General features: G+C 46.1%; 1 protein-coding gene and 1 long non-coding RNA gene across 2 annotated transcripts in view; one reads left to right on the forward strand and one right to left on the reverse strand.

The window, feature by feature from the left end:
* Positions 1-16,948: 16,948 nt before the first annotated feature.
* LOC106628401 (uncharacterized) lies at positions 16,949-24,575 on the reverse strand. Its single transcript, XR_001331781.2, has 3 exons — positions 23,417-24,575; positions 20,514-20,632; positions 16,949-17,508 (listed from the first exon to the last, which is right to left on the reverse strand). It is a non-coding gene; the product is annotated as an uncharacterized LOC106628401 (long non-coding RNA).
* Positions 24,576-24,946: 371 nt separating this feature from the next.
* The window catches only part of EP300 (EP300 lysine acetyltransferase), a 61,574-nt gene continuing 59,223 nt past the window's right edge, over positions 24,947-27,297 (forward strand). The window contains exon 1 of the mRNA XM_005527651.3: positions 24,947-26,843. Within this exon, the coding sequence (XP_005527708.1) occupies positions 26,750-26,843 (94 nt within the window). The 5' untranslated portion in view covers positions 24,947-26,749. The remainder of the gene's footprint in view (positions 26,844-27,297) is intronic.

The raw sequence follows: 27,297 nt of genomic DNA on the forward strand, positions 1-27,297 counted from the left end.
GTATCCTGTGGCGAAGATAGGTACACAGGGAAGAAAAGACCATGCCAGTGCCATTTTCCCATCCTATAAATGGAGAATGCATTTGAACTGTGGATTTGAAAATAAAATCAGGAGCGAATGACAGTTAAAACAGCAGAGAACAGTGTATCCTGCAGCTGCCTGGCTTAGAGAAAAACAAATCACTGATAGACCTGCTGTGGAGCAGAAGGCAATTTTGACATTTCTGATTCTTTCTACAAGTCTATCAGCTGAAGCAGGCTGCATAGCTGAGCAGGCCATGGCAGAGAGCAGCCAAAATGACCAGACACTGGTTTCCTCCTCTGCCTTTTGCAAAGGAGACAATGAGCTCCAGGTGCTGTGTGGCATTGGCTGTGCCTCATGTGCCAAATCCCTTAGTGGTCTTGCATTAAAATGCCAGAATCAGGACAATGAGACACCATGATGACACGGCACATTGGGCTGCGTGGAAGTACGAGGGGATGGATGGGAATTTTCCTGTCAAAATCAGTACAGACTGTGCATTTAAAAAAAGTCAGGCTGTCAGGAGTCTGCTGGTTGAAAAATGTCTGATGTCAGAGAAAAATGGCTGAAGCCCCAACCAGTTTGCCGGGTTTGTAGCGACACACCATGGAGTGAACTTCATCATCATGTCCTCCTGCCATAGTCAGATAGGGAGGGAGTATCTGTGGAGATGCAGCTGTTTGGGCTGGGATGAGAAAGCTTTGCAATTGCTTTGTGTGGTCCTGTGCAAATACCCCTTGCAGGAGAGCTCCAGGAGCTGCTTCTGCTTCTCTATGGTCAGGTGTGATGGTGAAACCCCAACCACACGAGAAAATACACCTTTGAGTGTGGAGCTGTCTGTGTGCAGGTAAGAAAGGGATGCACAGCTATCAGCCCTCTCCCAATATCTCCTAATAAAGAAGCTAATGGCATCCCCAAGTGGACTGGGACCATAGCAGCAGAGCAGATGTGAAGATGAGCTAAGTAGCACTGGTGGTGTGTGAGCTGCAGCAAAGCCTGTGCAGGCAGAGAGCTGAGCTTCCAGAAGGGGAGCACCCACTTGGGGAGATCTGCACTGCTTCTGCAAAACTGCCTCCTCCAAAGGCATCAGGGCAGAGAATGGCAGTAGCACCCCTTCCCTGGAATGTGGTTCTGTCATGGGACAGCAGAAAGGCACTTGCAAGTAGTGGAGCTGATGCCTGTAAAGTGTTGCTTGGCCAGCGTGCTGCTATCCCTTTCCTGGACCACCATCCTTCTGCCCTATGGCAGCTGCTTTGCCGTGCAACAAAGGGATGAACCTCTCGGCACTGTAAGAGGAGGCACTGGCACCGCAGGTTGCTCACCCCAGCCTGGGTGACATCAGCCATTGCTGCCTGGAGATCCTCAGGCCATGGCTGGAAAAAAAGAGGAGGAGGTGACACTGCTGAGGGTATTTTTCCTAATGCAGTTTCCTCTGGGGGCTGGAGGGGAAGAGGAGAATGGGTTTAGAGAAGCATCCTTTGTCTCTCTGCTTTGCTCATAACCTTCTCCCCACAAAACCTGTGGGAAGACTCAGCTCTTCTTGCCTGCTTTTGCTTTTCCTCACAAGCTCCCTCTGCCAATATCGCTGCCAGTTTAATCTGCTGTGAGGAAACACACCATTCCCCCACCACAGGCTCCATACATTGCTCGGTTTTCCTCCCCAGTGCAGCAGGCTTTGCAGTAAGCCTGTTATTGCTCGCCACAGGGCACCGTGGCACATGGATGGTCTCCACATGCCCTTCACCCCACCACCACCCTCTCTCTGTTCCCTGCTGCTCACTCTGGTCTGTTCTCTGCTCTCTTTCATTTCCCCTCGCTCTGATATGGTTCCCATGGAGATCCAAGGTACCAGTGGTGCCCTTCCTCTGCAGCCTGAGGGAGTGGGTTAGTGGGGTGATTTTGGGCTCGCCTGGGTTGACATTGCATTCAATCCCAGAAGTCAAGCTACAAGGTGCTAGAAGTTCTGTTTTGTCTCTCTGCTACTTGACTCCTTCATAACAGGACATTGGCCTGTTCTTTCCCCTTTTTAGCAGCTTTCCAGCCTTTCTCCATTGGACACAGAAGGGGTAGCTCACCAGGTCTTTGCATCCTGCCATACCCAGCAATGGTCCTGATTGTAAAAGAAAAAAAAAAAAAAAAAAAAAAAAAAAAGGCATTTGAGGTTTGATTTAAAAAACCATTGGAAATTAGCACCATCTGATTTTGGAGAGGCCAAATCTCAGTGTGGGGATGCACCACTGCCTGTTGCCTTGAAGAATTTACCCACTCCACTGCAGCAGCCTAGAATTTGCCTGTTTGCTGCCTTTTCTTTACATACAACTGTGAATATGGCTCAGTCACCTGATTTCTTAGTCCTTGCATGAAAGGTGATTCCTGACCTCACTGCTCCAACATATAAACCAGGAACACAGCAGAGCAGTTTTCTCTGGAAAGGAATCAGATGTATTATCATGGTGGGTATCAAAACTCAGCATGGGAATGCAAAGTGCCAGGGTTCTGATGGTGCCCTTGAGAACATGTCTTTTTCTTCTGGTTGTGCTGTTCTTACACTCACATCCTCTTCACCTTATTTGCTGGGAAGAGGATTAAAGGGAGTTTTTTTTCTCTTGAGATGCAGGCTGCCTAATATCCTTTTCATCCCCCTTCCTCTCCTACGTCCTATGTCCTAGAAGACACCACTTTCAATGCAGATCAAAAAGGACATTCATCTCCTGTCCACTCACAGAGAGAAGTGGTGTGCTGTTGGAGCAGTCTCCTCATTGCAGTTGTATTGGATGCATTGAACTTATTCATTTTTATATTTTAGACATGAAACATTATGATATTTTAATGAAAAACATGGGCTTGGATGTTTTGTGTTCTCCTCCCCCTCCCACCCTTCGCCAAATGTCAGTATTGTGGATTTTTGAAGGGCGTGTGCTTGCCAAAATCCATCCCAGAACTGCAGCCTTTTCTGTAAAACATGAGTCCAGTTTCACATGGTTTCAGTCTACAAGTCATTATGCTTGTCACAAAACCCTTTGACTCATGTTCGGTTTTGGGGATGAGAGATGGCTCCAGGTGCCAAGGCTCTGATGTCCTGCTGCTCCATGCAGAGTGAGTGGCCATCCATCTCCCTGCTTAGCTAAATGGAGACCAAACATTTAAATACTCATAAATCACTGATCTGTGTAGTGTTCAGAGATAGAAGTCTACAAAGAAAGACAACAGCTCTGTGAGGGTTGTCCTGAGCTTCTGGTTTCTACAGAAACCTTCCAAGACTCCCTAAAGGGACTTGTGTGAGAAGCAACACAAACCTGTTCTCACAATGGATATTTTGCATGTCTCTTGGTGCCACTGTGTGCCTTTCCAGTGGGGCGGTAAGATGGCAAAGAGATGTTGCATAGGAGGCAAAATGTGATACCCCTTCCTTTTTGAGCCATTTTAGGACAGACATAACTTTATCCATGTGGCATCTTCTTGAGATGTTGAAGGTAAACCTCAAATCCCTGATTGTCACCCATGAGCCTCAGCTTCATTTCAGACAATAGTCAGCTGATGATAAACCCAAACCACAGTCTTTTTTTGGTCCAGGCATTAACCACCTTTAAAACCTGAGACTGACACCCAGAGATGCTCCTTCTTCTCCCATATCACATATGACATCTCGCTCAAAAATTGTTTTTAGCATATCTGCAACCATTGTGCTCATGGAATATTTCTGTCCTGGGTTGTGACTGCCTCCACCACCTCAATGACACGGTTCATCCTGCTTGAAGCTGGAGACCTCCAAGGGGCAGGATAGCATCCATGGGAGAGGGACACGACAAATCCTCAAAATCACAAGCAGCTGCAGCATTTGTGCCACAAATCACTGTTAGAACCTCAGCCGTTACTTGTTTTGTGGCCGTTTCCTCACCTATGTTGTAGGTTGCATCAGCAGAATGGAGCTGCAGTTAATGACAGTGGCCCTGGATTTGAGGCCACTGTTGATCAACCATCTACTGAAGCACTATAAGCAGCTCCTGGAAGATGAGGCAGCCTCATTTACTTTCTCCTTTCCCAGTTCTCTTCTGGGATCAGAATACCAGTTTGGGCTCTTTCCCTTGAGTGCATTGTCAAGCTCTTTGAGCTGTCTATAACTGTAATATCTTCATTAGTATTTAATAATCCCTGGTCATCCCTGAACAGCAGCCCATGAAGATGTCATGCTTCTGACAGGAGGCACTTGTGGCCAGTCCTGTCTATTGTGGCAGCACGTGTTCATCAGAGCTTTGCACACAGAGCAGATGTGCCTGAGGTGAGGACAATGAGCTCAACCCAGATCCTTTCTGCTGCCCATAAATCACATTAGAGTATATCAAAGCCTTGGACTGTCAGCACTACCTAGATGTAAATACCGTAATTATCTTAAGTAAAATTAACAGTTTATCAGACTTCCTGTGTTGAATCTTTTTATTACAGGGTTGCTTTTTTTCATCACAGATTTGATTTGCCATAGAGATTAGGTGACCCTGGATTATAAATCTCTGCCTTTCAAACACTACCTGACATCATGAGCTGTTACAGCAGCTAATTGGCAGCCACTCAGAGGCTTGTTTTGCTGAGGAGAACGCCTCTCTCCTGACTGCCCTGAAATCTTCTGGTCCCTTCAAAAAAGCTTTTCTCATGAAATGAATGATGTTAGATCCTTACCAAAGTCCTATGGGATCCAGGCACAGATGCAACCCTACACAAATAAAGCAATGAGCCTGTGCCAAGGAGAACATGGGGTGGCGAGTGTGGGGAGCAGAAAGAGCTCAAGCCTTCTTCATGCACTTCAAGGCAGAAGACGGCAGCGTCACACAGTGAACGCAAGGATGGTCTCTTCAGCCCACCATCCCCACCAGTGACTGCCATCATGGGCTGCCTCCACGACAGGGGAGGCTGCCCACAGCAGCTGCCAAGGTAGGAGCTTCAGAGAGGCACCTGCAGAAAGCTGCGCTAATATCACAAGTTAGTTATTACACAGTCAAAGCTTCCTAATGATTTTATCAGGCTGCACAGTTCAAGTCATATGAGATAACCTTCTTTTCACCCTATCAGAAAAACCATTGAGCAAAATTACTCCAGTAACAGGGAAACACTTGACAAAGCCTCGTGCTGCATTTTCCACTGCCCACCTCCCTGCAGCAGAAGACAGAGGAGAGTCAGCACAGCCATTTCACTGTGAGTTACAACTGTCAAAAAAAAGGGCGCTGTGTTTTGAACAAATTAAAAAATTAGCCTTTTTCTACGCACACATTTGCACATTAGGAGATAAGGAACGTTATTGTTTTTGTCCCAGTGGATCCTGGCATGAGAGGTTCATCTTGGTATTTTTCCTGCCTGTTCAGTGCCTTTCCACCAGATCCACTCTTCCTGAAGATGATTCAGAACATGAAACGTGACAAACCAAAACTCATTTTAATAGCTTGTTTTGGCCAAGGCCAACTACGAATATAGCTGTGTTATTATCATGAGCTGGAATGCAGAGCTATTTACTTCATTCACAGGAACAACAGCAAAATAGCAGCCTGTGGTGTTGGCATGGGTAGAGCCATAACTAAAATATTGCATATAAAATAGAAAAAGACATGGAATAAACTCCTTATTATGGATCTAAAATATTTTTTTCTTGGACAAAATAGGCTCAGAAAGCTCCAGCAGCCTGTGAGAGTCTCCTTGAAAAGCGGCGTTTTGTCCAACATCTGACTGGAAACTTCTGACACCCTGAGCATGAAACACTGACCCTCCTGCCTCCAGGATGAAAGCCAGGGTCTGAATACTGGCACTACACTGATGAGTGAAAACTTCAAGGCTGGAGACTTAAGAAGGACAGAGCATTTAACCAAAGTGATTTTATGTTTTGGACTGAATGCAGTTCTAGAACCAGGGCAAGCATTGAATATGTATATCCATTCCCAGCCATTGAAAAATGAGAGCTGCAGGTACAGTAAAGTAAGAGTAGGCTGAATTCCTCATCATGAGACTAACATAATTAGGTTGGGGTTTGTTTTGCTTTGCTTTACTTTTCTTTTAATTAAAAGGCTCTCTGTACAATTTTGACAAGTATTTTCACTGTTTATGGATAACTTCTTTCCAGGGACAGGTTGCATTCCCCAGCTGGACCAGGGCAGCCATGTGGATACAGAGGTGTTTAATTCTCTGGAGACAGAACTTCATCTGAAGTACACAACAGGAGGATATAACGTAGAAATAAATAACTGTAGTCAAATCTGCTTAACTTTGAGAGAGGAACAGATTGTTTATCTGGTTGTAACAACATAATGTCTTTCAGTTTTGTTCCAAATTTTCAGTCTATCTTGGACTGTCTTTTGCATCTTAAATAGATCAAGCTGTCCCTAAATGCCCCATGAACATACCTGAAAGCAATATGTGCTTGTACCTCGAGCCTGCCTTCTTCATCAGCCCACTGGAGAAATCTTTTAAAACAGCCCTTCAAAGTACCTTCCAAGAGAAGGAAGGGTTCCCTCTGTAGGATTTTAATTTTCTCTCTCTGTTTTGGACACTTAGTCCATCCGCCCTGCTCTGTGCCTCCCCATTTCCCCAGCCGTGCCTCCTCTTGCTTCCCATACACTTGCAGGTACTGCTGGAGGAGACTGGTACCACCACCTCTACTGAGCCAGGAGGTGGCTATGGAAGGCAGCACCAAAGATCTCCAACAGCTTCTTCAGGAAAATGGCTTGGGTTTGGGATGATAGGTCCTCTTACCCTCATTCCAAAACTGCTGTGAGCTTAAGACATGGATACATGTGCTTCCCCAGTCTGTGTATGCCCATGCCAACTTTAGGAGGAGACATAAAAGTTGTCAGAGCTGCCCTGGCTTCCTTCTTTCCTTGAATTTCCACCACCGTTTTTCCCCTCACTTGTGCTTTGGCATCAGCTGCAGTATAAGCCATACAGAGGCTTGAAGAAGACAAGGTAATGTGCATCTCCTGAAAAGGATGAGCTTCAAGGTATTTAGTCCATGGGCACATTTGCATGCGGAATGGTGTTCAGAAGGACAGCAGGGAGAGAAACACAGACAAGTCCCAGCTCTACCTTTGTGAAAAGGCTGTGTGCAGCAAGAGGAGCTGAAAAGCTCTGCCATACCTGTGCTCTCTCAGTCTGACTCTATGGCTTTTCCAGGACATCAGACTCATCCTCCACCTCAGCTTTCTTGTTGGCCAGCCCAGGAAAGCAACACAAACATCTGAAACACAGGTTTAGAAGTGATTACTCAGAGTCTACTATGCTTTGGATCAGAAAAGTGCAGGGCAAGCACTTTTATTTATTTAGGTCCTAGACATGTATGGTAATTACTCAGTGCTTGTGTGTTTGGGTGGCTTTCTAAGTTTGAAAAAAACCCAGACTGCCACGAATCAGTCAGCAGTAAAGATGTCTCAAGAAGAGGAGCTGAGGCAGGGAAGTTTCTGTAGTGAGTCACGGCAAGATCACAAGTAATTTGTCAGTAAGCTCCTGTCCTCATCCTTGGCTGTCCAAGACATTTCCCATCCCATTGGGTGGCCTCCAGGCAGCTGTGTGCTGCTGGTGCCAGTACCCAACATTCCTGCACATGGCCCCTGTCCTCACCTGTCTTCTGTGAGCAGCAGTGCACAGGTCTTCCTGCACGTCTTTGTGCACATCTTTTTTCCTCAGCAAAAATCTACTCTTTGCGGTATCTTTCAAGGATTATCCAGAATGTAAGAGATATATATGTTGGGGCTGAAATGTAAGCTCTTCCTTTAGCAAGCCATACTGTTTTGATACAAGGAAAACCAAAAAATCAATTTGCTCCCCCCTCTTCTGCACACACATTGTTAGAAACATAGACTAAATTAATTGCAGGAACATCAGGCACTAGGGGGTAGAGAAAAAAATCCAAAGCCTTGTAGTACAAATCTAACAGCATTTCATGTTCTCTGGGGTTTTCACTTCCAGTGATTCTGAATCAAGGTTTCAGTCACACAATTTAATGCGAATTTTTATTCTGCTCATTCCATCCTGGGGACATGCACTTGACCTCTGCAAAAATACACTTTAAGGCCTCAATGCATCAGTGCTTTTTGAATCTCAGGTATGAGTAGGCCCCCAAAATAATTTCTCTCTTTAGTCCTCTAACTACAAGCTTTTTCTTCCTTTCTTCTCTCTGGGTCTGGATTAACAAATAGACACTATCCATCTGTGCCAAGGTCCCAGCTCCTGGGCAAGGTGATGAAATTGAAATTTCAGCTTCAGGAGCTGAGATTATTTCTTTTAATAAATTAAACATTCAGTCTTTCATCATACTGAGAGGAAATTTGAAAACATCACCTACAAGATGTTGGTTGAAGTCTGTGGAGATGCTGGAGCTGTACATCAAACAAGAGATGCACTGCACTGTGCATCTCAACCAGGACTTAATGAGAAGGGTTATTTCTATAAGGGCTTCTTCCTGGTTTATGGCTGGGGTGGCCTTTCACTGGCCTATAAATCTTGCTGCTGGGTTAAAAGATTTGGCAGGGGTCTCTCTTACTCCCAGAGGTGTGGAAGTCTCACAGCCCAATGACACCATACCAAAGATAGGGGACATTTGACATCATACCGAGGGTGGGAGACTCCCCACCACTGAATTGCCAGCAGAGGGTATTTTGGATGACCTTCAGAGGTCATTTGAAGGTTAGAAGATTGCAAAGTGCATCTGGCTGCTGGCACAGAGCAGTGAGCTCTGAAAATTTGCAGTGTTGTCCCTGGGGGCTCCTGCTGCAGCCTCTTTTGCAGGGCTGGTTCCAGGATAGGAGGTCCTGATAATCTTTGGGAGCACCTGCTTCCCACCAAGAGTGCTGTGATCACTGCAATCTCTACTTGTTTGTTTCTGGGGGTGAATTTTTCCACTTCAGTGACTGAGGTGGTGGAGCAGGGAGCAAAATGCTCTAATAAAGATCTCCAGGTACTTGTTAGCAAAATGCCTGTCTTGGAAAATGGATCTACCAATATTTTATGTAACCAAACATTTTAAAACACATGATGCTGAATTTTCTCTGTAGATCTTCTCTATAGGATTATCTTCCTCTCAGAGCATGTTGGAGCCTGGATGTGTCAGTCCCCTGGCCCATGGAGCTTTGCTGAGAGGACAATTATTTTCTCAGCTCTGAGTGAGGAGTCTTGTCAGGTAAAACTGCAGCAAGGAGTAGCAAAATTCTGATCACTTGTTTTGCCATTAGTGTGTGCACCTTCTCCAAGGTTTCACAGCTATCACTCAGGCACTTTCAGCCCCCATACCATGCCAGTAGATTGTTCTGGCTTTTCTATAATAATGGAGCTCACTTTGGATCCTGCTGATTTCAAGTATTTACTTCCCCTTACTATCTTCTTTGTTTGTTTGTTTGTTTGTTTGTTTGTTTGTTTGTAGATTTTCCCTTGAGAAAGCAAAAGTAATTTGCCTGTTCTTGCAAGATCTGTTTTGCCCGCTCCCTTCCCCAGGACTGACGCATGGTTGCTGGGATCAGGAGGTGACTAAGGGCTTTGCTGCAGCCGAACACTGAGCAGAGAGCCCTTTGCAAAGTTGTGTGTTATATAGCGGGAAATGCTAAATATGACGAAACAGTTTCAGGGCTCAGCGTTTCAGCAGCCAATTACTCCCAGTCCAGGATGAATCACCCTGGAGCTGCTGCAACCTCAGGCAGGTGCCGCCTCCAGGAGCCCTCCCACCACCTTCTCCATGGCCTTTCCCATCCCCTTGCAATGTTTTATCCAGCAGCAGCAGCAGCAGCAGCAGCAGCAGCCACACAGGCACTTTTCTCACTCAGCATTCCTCTCCCCTCATTTCCAGCATAATGGCTGGAGCCTGTCTGGCATGCTGGGACATCACCATGGACCTACTAGACAGCACCAGCAAAACAAGAGAGGGAACCTTTAGCTGGGATGTTTTAGGGTCTCTCAACCATCTCTGGGTTTCCCTGAGCCTGTGCAATTTCCTGAGAGCAGAATCCGCTGCTGTTGGATATACTTTGTTCTCTGGAGAGGCAGAGGGATTCAACAATCTTAACAGCAATAAATCCCAGCTGAAGTAAAAGTGTCTGTAGGGTCAGCTTCCCTCAGAGAAACACAGAAACCACAATCACATGGTAGGGGTGATCTTGAGAGGGCGTTTATAATCCCAGAGAGTTCAGCAATCTGTTAGCATGCTGCCCACATCACTGGCTGCTGTCCGGTCCTGGGGTTTAATATGTCCATGTGGTGTTTCTGAGGAACTCAGGATCGCAGCTCATTTCTGCTTTTTCCTGATTGCATAAATGACCCCAAAACAACACACCTCTCTTGGGGTCGTAAAGGGCTGAACATGCTCATCACCGGGTCTCCCACTGGCAGTATTCTGAAGATGACTTCCCTGCTTAGCAGAGGTGCTGCCAAACAGTACAGCTGGGAGATGTGTCCTCCTCTGCTTTGCACCTTCTGGATCCCCAGGGCTCTTCCTTGTCCCACTGTGCCATGAAAACTGGGATTAGTATCAGCTGTAGAGCCTATACCACCCAGAGGCATCACCATCCACTTCTGGATATCCTGCTCACACCACTCTGGGACCTACTTGTAGCTCCAGAAAACAGACATTTGAGCGGCTGCTGCAGGGTAAGCTTGTGACTCAGTCCAGTTAAATGGTGGTTTGTGATTGAGCTGGAAACTGTTTGAAACTGGGTCCATCAGCAAAGTTGGGTGACCAGAAGATGGTTGGCTTCATAGTTGGACACAGGTTATATAAAAAAAAATAAAAAACCACCAGTGATGTGATCTTTGATTGTTTTGTCCTGAATTCAGTTGATGTTCTTTCAATTCCCTATGAAAATACAGTAAAACAGGGTTTTTTCAGCCTCCTTTTCTTTGTAGCAAAAAATAAGATCAAGCCAAGGTGCCGAGCTCTGCCACGAGATCCTGGGTGCAAACCTGGCCCTTCATTCCTTGCCTCAGGTCTCTTCCCATTGCCACACCAAGGGTTAGATGAAAAAGAAAGGTCCTTTCCAAATGGACTCAACCAAACAGATTCCCAGTGTTTTGGTTCTGTACATAAAACTGAAAGGTTTATCAAAACCTGCTGTTGAGATACCCTGTGCCATTTAAGCACATTTGTTAAGGAACACTGCTGTGATTTAGAACACCAAATCTAAGGGCATCCTGTCATGCTCTATAAGTAAAAACATTAGGATATCTAAAAAGAAAGTGGTTTGTTTTGACTATCCAGAATGAACGAACACTAGTAACCAAACTACATAAAAACACAACTAAAACCATAGTCCTTATTTTCTGTACATGAAAGCATTCTGGTTTTCTCCCCAATAATCTCTTGATTTCATGTCTATACATTTTTATTATTAGTCACGTGGGAGCTCTTTTTAAACTACATTTTGAGAAATAAGATTTCCTCATTGATATCTCAAACCTTCAGAGCAAACCATGAGTTCCCAACCAAAGAGCTCTTCCCACTTCAGCACAAGATGCAAAATTTTGAAATGCAACACATGTAAGGAGAGGTATTTAAATTCCTTTGAAAGAAAATAACTCCCTAAAATATTACTATCAAATGCAGAAGCACTAACATTTGTCAAAGCTGAATAGATCTTCACTCCTGTGGAAGAGAGGTCAGAGCAGGTGGAAGAATATGCAGAAGGCAAGGAATAAAAACTCTCTCTGACAAACATAGGCAGAAGTCCTGCAGAGGGGTGGGCCAAGGTGTGATCCTTCATTAAAATAATTGTCAAGTCAGAAGTGCTATGACCTGGCAGGTAAAAGCTTTAGCTTATAAACTAGGAGAAGTGACCACCAGAGTTTGAAATGTCCCTTGGTGATAAGCAGGTGAGCAAAGGTGGGTGCATTTACCATGTGCACACTCCGAGGCTTCACCATCATTGCTCCTCTGCTTCATTCATCCCCTAGTTGAGTTGGGAGCACCAAGAAGATCTTCCAGGGCTACCCACAGGTCTGCTCCAGGGAATAATTGCCTTTTGGCCCTAAGGGTTCTGGTCCATCCTGCCTTGCTCCTGCTGGTCCCCTGAGAATCGGGGCAGGAGAACATGTGGTCAGCTGTGCTGCCCCCCTCAGTGCCACAGCCACCCCAGCTGGATCATGGGGAGCAATGTGGTGAGTTTTGCATCCAAAGCAGGGGGTGAAGTAAAAAATTTTCTTTCTCTCTGATGTTCTCAGAGCAGGATGACAATGACATGAAATGAATATAAATCAAGAAAAAGTCTATTTTAATTATTAAAAAAAGAAACAAGTGCAACAGTGAACCACATAGGTTTCTGGAAGTTTTTCCTCACAGTGTATCTATTGTTTCTCTCTTGAATTCAAAACCACCCACTAGTGAATTTAAATGAAAATCACTGAAAATATAAAGGCTTCAGAAGCGTTTTTGATTGAGAGAGGTGGACAACAAACAGATCATAAAGCTGCACACAGTCTCCATAGTGACGGGGCTTCCAAAAGGACACAGGGGAGCCTCAGCCTTCAGGAGCATCACCAACCTCCACCACACCAGGAGAAGCAGGAGCATCCCAAAAGGGATGTTGGGAGTTTTTATTCAAAGGAAGGATGTCTCTTCAGGGAGAGAGGCGGGAGGCTGTGCAGACAGAGTCCTTCCTGCTGGCCCTCTTAACTAAAGAATCACTGAGCAGATGTGGAGAGTTTGGGATCTTGGGAAGAGACCTTCAGAAACATGGCCTTAGGACAGCTACTGAGTTGTCTGGGCTTACCTCAAGCAGTGGATGGGAGGTGATCTCAGTGTCTTTAGCAGCCCAAATTTCTATTTGAGACTGAGCCCTGAAGAACTTTAAAAAAAAAAATAAATTAAAAAACAACAGAGGCCAGAAATCAACCAGCTTGGCTCCAAAAAATCTTCCCTGTCATGCACTGATTAAAAAAAGAGCACTGAACACTCCTGAGTCCAGCATGGGGGACCATGCACAGAAGACTTCATTTCATATGGAAAAAAAAAAGATGAGTAAGGGAAAGGATTGCTCTGCTACCCAATAAATAGCAAACTATTGATAAATACTTTCAATAAAGTCAAAGTCCTTAATACTTTTTTTATTATCAGCCTACAGTGAATATATTGCTGTCAAACAGGCAGCCAAGACAGGGAATGAGATGCAAGCTGGAAGGAAAGAAGTGGTTAGAGAGCACACAGATGAGGTAAATGTTTTCAATTTCACTGTGCAGGAGCAATTTCACCCAGCACTAATTGACAGTAGTGGTTAATTTGGGGAGTTAGTGATAGACCCCCCAAGTTTAAAAGACCAAAGGAGTTCCTATGAAGAGAAAAGGGAAGACAAGTGAAGCCAAGGTAATTGTAGACCAGTCAGCCTAGCTGTAACTCTTTAGAACAAATAATGAATTTATTTGTAAACATCCAAGAGATAACAATGAGATGAGAAGCAGCCAACTTGGATTAGTCAAGACCAAGCCATACCACACCAACCAGCTTTCCTCCCAAAGCAGACTAACCTGGAAGTTAGAAACTCCAGAGGTGAAGCAGCTCAGCTCCAGACAGGCTGTGGCCCAGTCTCATGCAATGTCCTGCTTAAACCAGGAAGAAGAACACACTTGATAAAATTAGTGGAGGGCTAGTGGCAAAGCCCTGTGCTATTCTGGACTTTAAAGGTGATTTGTTTTCCAAATGAAAGGCTGGACCAAGTGAGGGTGAGCCAGGATCTGTCCTGGGCACAGGCCTGTACATGACTTTCATGTAAATTATTTGCCTGAAAGCTTAGGTTGATTAAACCTGCAGATGACCCAAAGCTGTGTCATGTTGCAAGTAACACTTGATAACTCTCCCTAAAAATAATACAAAAGAGGCTTTATAAAATAAAATAAGATAAGATATTCAAATTTCAGCTATGCTTACTAATAGTATCTCAGAAAGACTGAACATATATATATAGATGAGATCAGTCAAAATCCTTAGCTACATATCACCCTAAATCAAGAAATTACTTTCCACCAGAGCACTGTGCAGAGCTCCCCCCCTGATTTGTGCTGTCTCTGCAAAAGGAGAACCACACCATCTTTTATTTTACTCTTTATTTTCTTATTTTTAAGGCCCACATATTGCCTCAGGCATGCTATAATTCACATTGGTGACAAAGAAATTTGAAAAGCCTTCCACCACATTACCAGCAAGCCAGGGGCCTCCATGAACTGGGAATTCAAATACATTTTGACCTTTGCTTGGACTGGACATTGTGGGATGAGAACAGACCCAAAGTAGAGTCAATATTGAGAAAACTTTAATGGTAAAACAGTAATTAATGTAACAGTGTTTTGTAGGTTTAGATCAGAAGCCATGAGAGTAACGGAAAAAATTTCCCCAAGTTAGCACCCCAATAGTTTTCCATTAAGAAATTCACAATATTTTAACTGTAGGAGGAGCTAACACAAGGAAACTGTGCCAAGGAGCTGTGTGCTAAGCAGGATACCCAGTATTTTTCTGGAAGTTGGGAGATTTCCACCAACAGCATGTGATACACCCTTTACCTCTGCTGCAAGAAAAACTTCCCCTTTACTGGCAAGGCTTCCTCCTACGCATCTGTATTTTATATTACAGATATATGATCAAAACTGATCAGGCAAAATTAAAGGTCACTTGCTAGTGGGACTTCCCGACACAGCTTATGAGGGACCTGGATGACAGATACCATCCAAACCAGCAGGGTTTATAACTGGCCTGACAGCCCTACAGTGTGAACCCAAGGCTGGTTTAAGTAGAAGTTGTACCTGTACAAATGCTAATGATAACGATAAGAGAAATGTGATTCTTTTGTATCATCCACTACCCAAAATAAAAACATGAACATGCTGCCTTAGCTACAGAGGAAGATGAGCTAGACTTGAGGGAAGGCTCTCATGGGGCTGGGCAGGCTGCAGCCTGCTCTGGGGCCACATCAGACTCCAGGCTGTGTGCCCAGAGGAAGCCTTTAGTGTTGTGCTTGGTGTAATGAAGAAATATGGATGTGAATTAAACCCTCCAAGGAATGATGAAATTACATTGTTTGTTTTCACCTTTGTTTTAATGAATCGATTCCATCTCTTCTCGGTTTTCTATTGGTATGAATGGGTGACCAGGTGTGCTTGTGGGAAAATCTCCTTGGAGGAATACTAGAACAAAGTAGTAAATTAGTTAAGATGGCAGGTTTTGGAGCTGAAAACAAGATTATTCAGAAGTAGCCAGGCTTACCTAACTACCCCTTCTGCTTTGGCAGTGGAGAAAAACTGGGCCACTTGCGAAACAGGGTATATATAGACAATAAATGTTAATATATTTTAAAGTAAAATTAAGGTTTAAGAAAGATGTGTTAAAGGAAAGTTACCGTGGTGATGCCTGTCACGTTACATCCCCAAACACAGTGAAAACAAGATTACCATATGACCTGGGTCATACAGCTTGGTAAAAAATCCAAAGAAGACTGGATATCCCCCTTTGAAGCAGAAGAGATATCTCCTTCAATATCATTATATCTTTCAAAGGCCTATGTTCTTCACTGCTGGAAAGCTCACTGGGGTTTTAGCCTGAAAAGACTCTGCCTCCTTGTTGAAATCTTCCTAGACAAGATTAAAATCTAAGTAATTCCTTCAGTGGCAACCTCACAAGTCATTTTGATAGATGTACAACCTGCTGATCAACCATTTGAATCTACTGATTTATTGATTTGATCTTAATCATGATCGCAGTGTGATCACTTAATTGATCTGCCTTTAATTAGCTTAGTAGAAATAATGAATTAATCTAGTGATATCCTTGCTCAGGTGTTCCTTCATGTGTTCATCCTTTTTAATCAGCTCTGCAGGGAATATACAAGGTAGGTTTACACTATTAAATAGTCACTGAGGTCACAAACCTGAGGGCAGGAGTAAATTTGGGTAGGGCATATGCCAGCAGCTCAGCTCTGCATGTCTCCAGCCAAGACCTCATACACCCTGTGAATAAACTCATCTCCAGCCATGTTTGGTCTCCCAAATATTTTGCCATATTGCTGAATGAAGGGCAAGGAGGGCTTTGTCTCAGGAGCAGTCAAACATTTCAAGCATATCTTTCTCCATGGTTCACAACCAAAGAGGAGAGAACAAGGCAGCCTGGACCCCACAGAGGATTATTTATCCTCCCATAGCCTTCACTCATGAGCACAGAAAGCTCTGACTCTTTTGAGTCCTCAGGGAAAAAGTTGTGACTGAATTAAACTGAAAGAGAAGGTAAGATTTTGCACTGTAAGATTTTGAAGAACACAGTAATGGGGTGACAAGCATCCCATTCTGTTGGGGTTTTTTTTGTATTGTCACCGTTCTTGCATACCAGGAGAGATCACACACTCCTGTGGGATAGGTAACACACAAAAAACTAGTCTCAATGGACTTTTAGGTGAGGTGGATGGGTGGTAGAAGGAAATGAACAGTTGAAATCACACAAAATCACTCAGTATTTGCACCTAGATGGTTAAAATTTGAGCAGAAGAGCTGAGACTTCATGCTTGTCAAACGATGTGAGTGAACAGAGAAGTCACTGGGCTGATGCCCATGGAATAACCCACTATCAGAGCATGAGCTCCCACTGCTCCCAGTGCCCAGGCAACTCTTCTTTCAGGACTGATGCCTTCAAATTCAGGTCAAATGCATAACCACAACAGAATGAGCAGGAAAAAAAAGAAAAAGAAAAAAAAGCTCACATAAGCTCATATTACCAGCTCTGAGTGGGTAAGGGATGCAGCTTTCAGTTAGCTAATTTTGTTCTTTACGGATATTGCTGATAGCTTTGTAAGAAAATCAGAAGGCATCATCCGAACTGGCTTAGAAATTACAAACAAGCACTTTAATTTTTATTTAAACGGGAGAAGCTGTTAGAGGCCTGTTTTGAAGCCAGTTTAAGTCCATGGAAGGATTTAATCGGGCTTTGTTTGCAGGCGTGGCGGCAGCCTCTTTTAAAGTCATTCCTCTGCTTATAATCAAGCCTTGCCCCCGTCAGATTTTAACCACTTCTTCCTAGGTTAGGCACGGGGATGGGCTGGTGACAGTCCCTGCTGCAGTCGCATACCACTCGTGTGGAGCTGGCGCTCGAAGCCAGGCTGCTTCACCGTTTCCACTGCCGACTGTTTGCAAACGCGGGAGAGGAGCTGGGAATGAGCAGAGCAATGCAGAGTCGGGGAGGGAGGGGTTTGGTGGCTGGGCTGGAGTTAGTCACCGCAGACTTCCATTTCCAGATCGTGAGGAAGGACTCAAGCCATTTTAGGCATTTTCTTGGACTTCCTTCTCGGCTTTTAATTGAAATACCCAGGAGGGATGGAGGAATCCACGGGCCCATTTTGCACCGACGTGGGATACTTCTGTGCAAGCACAGACGTGCTCCCCCTTCCTATTGTAGTTCAGACCACTGTTGTTAGTCCTTGGCTCAGCTCCTTTGCATGGCAACAAGGAATCTTCTACACATCTCACCTTCTGGAAGCTGATGCACTCCTCTCTGGAAGATGCTCACTGAGGTGAAAATAATTTTTAAAGAATTTTCTTGCAGGAGCTAACTATGCTGGGATGTCTTGAATATTCAAAACAAAACACATTTAATTCTGATACCTCTGAGGTATATAAACATACATGTACATTTATCCATATATATCTGTAAGTGCCACAGGTAAGAAGACATATGAACCAGCAAACTGCAAAATCACAAGAGGCTTTGAACACCCCTGTTCCTCTTTAGCAGGAATTCAGATGCTTACATCTAGCACAGCAAACAAGAAAAAACCCTGCATAGCTGCCAAGACAACGGACACATCCAGCTGCCAGACTTCACTAGGCTTCTCACTCTGGTGTTGTAAGTTTTGCATCTCCCCTTGTCCAGCAGCAGTGCCCTTTTTGCCAGAGAGCTGTTTGGGAAATCACCCCCAGGACGTCGCAGGGCGGGCAGGCAGCAGGCATGTTAGGAGCACATCCAGCACAGCCAGGCGAAGTCCCCTCTGTCCAGTCCCAAAGAGGGGGCCAATGCTCACTGTGCAGGGCAGCAGCAGGAGCAGCAGCAGTAAATGAGGTTTTTTGTGTGGTTGATGTTACAACGCTTTTTTCTCCTGCTGAGACAAAAGAATTTTCTCTGTCCAGGGGAGCTCAGTGTCCTGGTCACCCAGAGAAGCTTCTCCTGGGCTTGGTGCTTGGCCTAGCAACACCGTGCACAGTGCCCATGGCCAAGCTCCTTCACACGGGACCCATACATTGGCACAAAATACTTATTTATCACATGGTGAAAGAACCAACGTTTCTGGCCTTTCGTGATGCTGATTGTGCACCTTGTGCTTTGTGTTTTGCCTTCTTGAAGCTGATTCTTAATTAGCAACAAAGTTGCAGTCACATAAACACTGAGGACAGAGGAGTAACATCAACCTTGAAATTGTTACTTTTCTGACCACTAGAAAAGCCCTCTGCCTTCCTCTAAAAGCTACTTAAATGTTTCTTCACTTCTAAAGAATGATAAACAAGTCCTTACTGACAAAGTAGCACGGCAACCACGACCTTCCTTTCTCATTGGGGCCTGCAGGTGTATGAAACAATGACCAGTCCAGCCATCTCTCATAAGGTTTTAGTTTTACTCCCAGGTGGTTGCACCTTTATTATGGTGCCTGTGCTGGACTGGGTGACTGGCCTTTCCCTGACACCCCACTGATGTGGTTTGTGACCACCTCCATGCATTGAATCTGGAGAATCCTGTGGCACCCCTCTCCCGTGTCTGCCCTGCAATCAAAAGGAAGGCATCTGAGATGGAAAAAGAGGTTGGAGTAAGTATCACAAATCAGCCCATAAACCTCTGCTCTGCTAAAATGATCTTTCCAAGGACTGAGGCAATGTAGGAGCACAAGGAGGAAAAGTGTGCTGCTGGGGGGCTGCCAGAGCTTCTGCATTCTGGCTTCTCTCTTGGTGCCTTTTAACAGCTTTGCAGCATCAGGGGTGATGTTCCCTTCTCCAAGGCTCCCAGGCCTCGCATGAGGGACAGGAAGGGAATGAGAACTGAATGTCTGGTGTTGTCTGGTGTCAGCATCCCTTGCTACAAGAGACCAAATAGTAAAAAAAAAAACCCTCATAGACAATGAAATGTGAGGGTTTGCAAGGAAACTTCTGGGAAGAGAAGTGATAAGTCAGTATAAATTAGGAAGGTAGGGAACTGAGGATTTACCCTATTGTTTTACACACGGTGGTTGCATTAGAATCAATTGTATTTTGGTGTTTGTGGTTAATAATTGACTTCTATTTACACGTAGAAGGAAAGAATTCATGCCAAAAAAGCCAAGAATGTGCAAGATCTTTTTAGAGAAAAGCAGAAAAAGAAAAAAGAAAAAAAAAAAACAAAACAACCAGACCTATATTTCTGGTGTAATCTTTTTCTTCCATGGCAGCTGTAAAACCAGCTCACATTGTGTTAGCTAAGTGTATTATCCTGCGAACAACAGGGTCCCATCAGCTCTATCAGAAGGCCAATACCCTCTGTACTGAAAACCTCTTGATTCAGTACATTTCTGTCACAGAGTAAATTTTTGCTTGACCCCATTGAAGGAATCGGTTTAAATCTTGAAACATAAAAACCATTAAAGCAGAAAAAAAAATACTTTTCCCCTCTCTTTGCCTTTTGATTGTTGACATCAAACACCACGTTGCAGTTCAGCAAATAGAAGAATGTTGTAGCAAGTAAAAAAAATAAATTAGGAAAAACTGAGGAAAAAAAAAAAAGCAAGACAGGAAGGGATTGTATGGCAGTAATAAATGTATTCTGTTCTTTATAAACACATGTGTGGTGTGGATTTGTGTCTGTGGGACAATTCAGGAAAAAAAATTAAAAGACAAGTTTTGGTTTTAAACTCAGCAGATTTCAAAGTGCATTGTTTATATCCTCTGCAGTGCAATAAAGCTTATCAAGAACTTTTCCACTAGATACAAGAGTCAGAAGAAATAAGAAGAATGTGAACAGTATGCTTCCTTTGGGTTGCTACAATATCTGTAATTCTTTTAGCACAGATTTCCCATGTTAGCTTAAGCTCTGTCTCACAACCATCATTTTCAGCAGATAGTCGTAAATACTTCGCTGAGCTGAGTTGTTCAGAAATTTGCCATCATTTCACTCTCCACAAGCTCAAAGCATGTGGCAAGTTCAAGGGCCCTTAATTAAAAATGTAATACTTTCATTCTAGAAGCTCTTACTTGCATCCAGGCAATACTCTGGGATAAATCAACTGCTGATGTAAATGCATTAATTTCAGTGTAATTTCATTTAGAAGCTACAAGTGTACTAAATTTTTATTTAATGATTTGAATGTGCTTTCTGTAAGAGGGAGTAGGATCACTTCTCCCTTAAAAAGGGGAGAGCTGAGCCTGGGAAGTGGGAGGCAGAGATTTGACCAGCCCTTGGTAAAAGCTGGGAGAACATACAAGCCTCTCACTCCAATCCATGTTTGTACTTTCAGCATGAACCAGGACATGGAAATGACGACTAAAATACGTACATTTCAAGCACGGGATTTGGCACCAGAGCTCAAAGCTGCAACATTTTCTAGGCAGAATGTATTTCTGCCCCTCTCTTAAATTGAGAGGTCAATTTTTGTCTTCTTTTCCTATTTCGCTCCTGTAAGGGAAGACAGCATGGCATGTTTGTTAGAACTATAATGTTGCATTTACTAATTAAATAAAGTGGGGTTTTTTGGGAGAACTTCTTTTAAGCGAAACCATGTGTCCCAGGGAGGAAACATTCTTCTGGTAAACAGCTGAGCCCTTAACATTTAGCAACATAACTCTGTGTTTGCAGCTATTGAAAACTGTGTGACCGAGGAAGCCTGTGTTTCTGAGACTGAGGACTGAAAGCATTTTGCTCGCTGTCAGAATGCCAGCCCTTTCTTTTATGTATATGCTAAAAGCAAGAAAGAACCAACTATTGGATGGTCGCTTCTTATGGTTTTAATAAAATTTCTCTCATATCAAAATGCTGCTGGGTTTTAATGTTGACACTGCACTAAGCAATGTTCTCTGCTCTGGCACAGCTGGCTCTAGCTTTCCAGAAATATAGCTGCACCTTGGCATTACTTGCAAAAATTGCAGCCTTAAATCATTTCCTCATCCCTCTGACCTGTGCCAGGAAGGACCCTCTCACTGGTACAAAGAAGGGGATCATTCCTCCTCCCTCACCAGCTGCTGTGTGAGCAGAGTGCTCAGAGTGGCAGGAGGTAGCTAAGGAACAAAAGTTACCTGCCAGACATGAACAGAAGCCTTGGAAAGCTCAGGGAAAAAAGATAATAGAGCTGGACACTACAAGCAGAAACAGGACTGAGAAAATGGGAGTGCTCTGTCGCTGGCTCCTGCTTTCCATTCCAAGAGTCCACATCGCTCAGAGACACCTGAAGTGCCACAGGACTGTGGGACAAATCCTGCTGAGGGGGAGCAGGGAAGTATTATTAGGTATAAGTGATTTCCCGAGCAGTGTTAGGGAGGGAGCTGGCTGCCTTTGAGATCTTACACTGCTTCTCCATCCAGCAGCTGGAAGGGGACGGCCACAGACCCAGCTCCCTCTGGGCCAAAGGAGATGATTATTCCTCTGCCTGCTCATCTCACTGAAGCTGGGTTGCTGAGCTCTGGCCATCACGTTGACCTTTGCAGTACAAAGGGATCTTATATTGTTCTTTGTAGCCCTCAAAGCAGCTGGGCATGCTTACAAATTTCAGTAACTACCAGATAAGGCCAAACAAGATCCCACGATAAGAGTTCAAGGCTCTGCATTCCTCTCTGATTGCTTTCCTGAGCAGATTCTCATTTTAACTGGACTTATGGTAGTTTCATCCAGTTATCTTAAAGTACATAACGACTACGGTAATTACTGACAATAATGAGCTAATAAATTCTCCTAGGTATTTTCAAGGGATAAATATTACTGTCCTTGCTGTAATAATGGGGAAACTGAAGCAAAGAGAAGTTTTTTGATAAATGTACTTTACTTCTAATATTTTGATATCCTTCTGGTTTTATTTGTATAGGTTTATGTATTTGCTTCTTAGTATGCTTTGTGTTCTGTTATTGCTTTCCAGTAGTGTTATCTGGCATGGGTTGTGTGTGTGTACTAAGGTGCATTTAAGAAAACAGCAGTGATTTCAGAAAACTTCACAGATATTGAAGAGTTTTTTGTCACTGTTTATATATATATACATATACATATTTGATTTATCATAACCCTATTTTCCTGACTTCCCCTTTTCTTCCTCCTTCTTTTATTTTTGATGCCTTCTTTTTTAGGAAAAAAACCACAAATAACATTATTTTCTATTTCTTTTCAATATACTTCAGCTTGCATTTAAATCTCTAATGTGGAAAGCCAACAGAATATGACCTTCTAGTGACTAAAGAATTAAGATATTCTACTGGGTAGGAAGCTTGAAAGGCAGAGTTATGGCTTTACTAAAGTATCAGCTAATCCCTTATATATATAATTAATATTCAAAAGACATAACTTGGTTTGGTAGCATTTATCTAAGAGTTTAAGTTTCCCACAGTTCAGGTATGCTTCCCCAAAGCCTTTTCAAGGATAGATATACAGGTAGCCAGATCAGAGGCTAAGCTGCACCAAAAAACAAAACCAAAACCAAAACAAAAAAGACAATTTTGTTTGTCAGCATATTTTCAGGTGAATTATGTGGGAGGATCTAGTCTCTAGACAGGAACAAGTGCCTTGTTCCTTGTTAAGTGTCAACTCTTATTTGAAACATTTTCTTTGATCCAAACTTGTTTAGTAAGGACCTGACTTCTAAAAACTTTAAGGTGTTTATGTGCACTTCAGCATCTTTATAAAGCCAGCACTGATTCCTTATTGAACTGTGGACTAAGGGCCTCCAGATAGTCTGACAATTTTATATTGATTTATTTCAACCAACTTCTAACTCTAAGGAGACAAAAAAGTTAAAATAAGACTTAGGTGTGTTAAAAACTTGCTTCGCAAACAAGGAAAACAGTCAATCTGAAAACAAATTGAGGTACTATAAAATCTCTATAACTGGAATATTTTGGGAAATTTAGAACCAATAAAAGGCAAAAAAACCTGTGAGAACCACTAACATAGTTTCTAAGGTATCACTGGTAAATTTAAGGCTGTTAGCCCTGACAGATTTAGTACTGAGACTTTCTGCTCTACAGAATATTTTCCTGAGGCTTATTTGTCCTTGCAAGAGGTGTCCCTCCACCTCTCTTAGCGTACTGCCTATGCCTTCAAGACTTTTCAGGAAGGCTAATCCAGTCTTTGGGCATTTTTGGAGTGGTTTGTGTTTTCCTTTTTGTGCTGGGGGAGACAAGGACAATCTTGCTTAATGTAAAACCCAAACAAGGGAAACTGAAGAGTGGGAGTATGTGAGGGAGCTGGTGGATAACTTACAGGGCTGTGAATCTCCTCCCGCCTGTAGACTCCTCTTGCAGGCTGCAGTAGGGATTCTGTGTTTAGTCTAGGCTCTTCCCAAATACCTGCTTCGGCTCTTACGTGGATTGCAGAGTGCTCAGCCCTGAGGGTGAGCGGCAAGGGAAGTCCGCCTCACAAATGTCCGGTTTTGGATCAACACCCCCTGATTTTCCATTAAAAACACGCACGTGCCTGCATTTCCCTTCCACTCCTATCCCGTAATGGTGTGCGGCCCGACGGAGTCCAAATGCACCGAAGGGAAATGCCGGGTTGGGGCATTTCCTCACGGACGAGCCCTCAGAGATTTGAGGAAAACTCGTGGAGGGTCCGTAACCTCTGGGACGGCTCAGGGGCCGAGAAGGCTAGGGAAGGACCGCGCCAGTGTCACCTGTGCCTGCGACAGCCCCTCTGAGGGGCGGGCGCGCTGACAGGGCTCTGCGATCCCTCAGACCGTGTCCTGCGCCATCACCGGCACGCGCGGGGGCCTGGCAGAGAGCGCGGGGCTTGTGCGCTTATTTACCCTTTGGCATACAAGTGTGGGCTTTTTGGGGTTTTCGTTTATGTTTTATAACGCCGACGGGAGCCCGAGGCAGCTCTGGACACCTTCGGGATGGGCAGTACAGAGCGCTCCCAGATTAGGAGGAATTTATTCACAGAAGTGGCAATTATGCATTGGGAGCTGCCAGGAGAGGTGGTGGAGTCTCCGTCCCTGGGGGTGTTTAACGTAAGACTGGACGTGGCACTCAGTGCCGTGGTCTGGTTGACACGGTGGTATTCTGGCTCAGGTTGGACTCGATGATCTCAAAGGTCTTTTCTAATCTAACTTATTCTGTGACTCGTACGCGCACTCGGCCCACCTCGGGGCGCGGGCCTCGCTCCGCAGCCCCTTTGCTCGCTGGCCAGGGACTGCCGGCCCGGGCTGCCATGTCTGTGGCGCAGCACGGCCCGGGTTCGGCGGTAGGAGCGCCCCTCCCGCCGGCGCCGCGGGGAACCGGCCGGGAGCCGGCAGCCGGGAGGGAAAGAAGAAGGGCGGCGGCGAAAGAACCGCGCTCTTCCCGCTGGCGCCTCAGCCCACCGGGCCGGGCAGCAGGCACCGGGTGGTGCAAGACGCCAGAACGGCCGCAGGGTCCGACCAGCCTTCCCCAGGCCTACGCCGCGCACTTTTCGGCCGACAGATAAGGGCGTGTGGGGCGGGGCAGGAAGAAGGAGCCTTTTTTTTTTTTTTTTCCTTTTTTTCCAAGGGAAAAACCCTTCGCCTTTAAGGGGCGGGGCCACAAGAGTTTGCGGAAGAGCCGGGAGAGAGACGAGCGGTGATTGGATGGACGCAGTCTCGTGACGGCGGCTGGGGCGGTCCCACCCCCCTCAGCCCCCCCGCGCCCCGCGGTCCATTGTGTGCGCTAGCACCGCCGGGCCCCGCCCCGCCGTGTCCCCGCCCGCAGGGCTGACCACGCCCCCGGTGGCGGCCCCCCCCCCCGCGTTCTCTTGGCTCATCCCCGCCCCCCGCCGCCACCGCCGCTTCCCTCCGAGGGCTCGGGAGAGCGAAGGAACAACAGCCGCCATTTTGTTTGTGTGTGAGCGACGGAGGGAGGAGAAGGGAGCGAGAGGCCGAGCCGGACGGGGCGAACCAGGGGGAGGGCAGCGCACAGAGATACAGGGGCTCGGACAGGGGACGGGGAGAGAAGCGAGGAGCCCAGACGCCCCCCCCCCCCCCCCCCCAACCCTAGCCTGCCCGTCCCCTCGCTATTTCCTCTCTCTCTGTTTCCTTTTCTCTCTTCTCCTTTTCCCGGAATTCTCTCCCCCCGCGCTGCCCTCCGCCCCCGCTTTGCCCGCTCCGCACACACGCCCCCGGAGCGCCAGGCAGGGGCAGTAGGGAGCCTGCGCTCGGCCCCCGCGCTGCCGCCGTCCCGCCCCGGCCCCCCCCGCCGGGCAGCGCCGGGGACCCCCTCCCCCGCCCGGCCATTCCGGAGCGAATCCCCCCGCCTCCCCCGCCGTGATTTTCTCCTGTTTTATTATTTTAATTTTACCTCTCACGCCTCTTCTCGGAGGGGTCGCTGCGCGGCCTCCCCTCCCACCCCGACTACAAACCTCTTCGCTCCCTTCCCCACCCTCGCAGAGGCGAACGGGGAGTCCCCACCGCGCCCGAGGGTCTCCTCCCTCGCTCATCGCGCCCCGCATCGCCCGTGGGTCCGGGGGAGCTGAGACAGGCAGCCCCCTCCCTGCCACCGTCCTCGGCCGCCCGGGAAGGGGGAAGGTAGGCAGAGAGGGCGGGAGGGGCCGGCTTCTTCCTCCTCCTCCTCCTCCTCCTCCTCCTGCCGCTGCTGTGGGATCGGCCCCTCTGCCTGCGCCGGAGAGGGGGGGGCAGCCTGCTACTGCGAACGAGAGAAAGAGGAAGGGGAAAGAAGAGGAAAAAGGGGGGGCAGAAAGGGTGTTGAAACCCGCCCCCCACCTTCCCATCCCGCGATCGGTGCTGCCTCCATCAGGACAACAACCCCTCCTCCTTCCCTGCACAACAAGATGTGAAGCGGAGACTCCTGGGACTTATCCTCACCCTCCTCATCCTTACAGCTCCCCTTTCTGCAGCCATTAGCGACGGGCGAGGAAGAAGCGAGTGGAGCTGGGGACCCCGCGCACGCTGTGCCACTCCCCCCGCCGCCTCCCCCCCAGCCCTGTCGCTGGCGGTGGGTATTTTTTCGCAGGGTGGTGTTGGAGGGGGAAGGAGCCGCTGCTAGAGGACGGTGATCTTTTTTTCTTTTTTCCTCCTCCTCTCCTCTCCTTCGCCCGCCTCCTTGTGGCGATGAGGAGGAGGAGGACGGCGCCGAGGAGGAAGAGGCTGATGGCGGCGGTGAGGAGGCAGCAGGAGGAGGAGACCCCACGAAGGATGAAGATGATGATGGTGGCGGCGGCGAGGAAGCACCAGCACAACAGCCGGGATTAATTTTACTAAAAAAAAAAAAAAAAAAAAAATTCACCAGCCTGGTTTTTTTTTTTAAATTTTTATTTTTTTTTTATTTTTTTTTTGGCGGGGGCTTTACCTGCTCTTCCTATCTTCGTTCAGCCCTTTCGCCTGGGGGAAGAGGCCTCACCCCCTCCCGCTCCAGCTCCCACCTCTCCCGGCTTCTCCGCTGCCGCCCTCCCAGAGCCCGAGAAGCAGAAAAAGGGGAACTTGGCCCCCCTTCTCTGCCAGATCCTCCTCGCTAGCTCTCGGCGTTATTGTTGTTCTTCAGCTGACTCGGGCCCCCAGAAGAACGCGAAGGTTTTGGGGTTCACCCCCCACCTTCTCTCTGCTCTGAGTGATTGTCTAAAAAATTAAAAATGGCCGAGAATGTGGTGGAGCCGGGCCCGCCTTCAGCCAAGCGGCCTAAACTCTCCTCACCGGCGCTCTCCGTGTCCGCCAGCGACGGCACAGGTCAGTCTCGGGGCCCCAGACCCTCCCCACTTCTCGTTGCCGCAATTACTGCCCCTTTCTCCCCGATTTTGCCTAAATCTCTTCCTCCCTTTTGCTGCTCTTAGCTCGAGCCTGCCTTTCTCCTTCGCGTCTGTTTCGCCTGTTCTCGCTCCGTTTGAAGCTATTTGCGTTAATGGCATAGGGAGGGTGTTCGGATGTTTTTGCCCTTTTGGTTTTTTGGAAGTGATTGAAAGCAAAGCTATTCAGTTTATTGTGCTTTTGATCAGCTGTAGATAGAACTTAACAGTTCGTCATTTTCGTGTCTTTCACAATAGTAGCGATTACCGAGCTCCTTGCTAAGCATAATGCCAGTTGCAGAAAACGAAGTACTGCTAAAGACGATGCTTTTGTATATTTTATTGTTAAATCACGTGTGTACACACAAATGTCTTGGTTTTGTATTTTATTTTGCATA

Source organism: Pseudopodoces humilis, chromosome 5 (genome assembly GCF_049639895.1).
Source record: "Pseudopodoces humilis isolate 2021_Gansu_Grassland_sample_001 chromosome 5, ASM4963989v1, whole genome shotgun sequence".
Lineage (NCBI taxonomy): Eukaryota > Metazoa > Chordata > Aves > Passeriformes > Paridae > Pseudopodoces > Pseudopodoces humilis.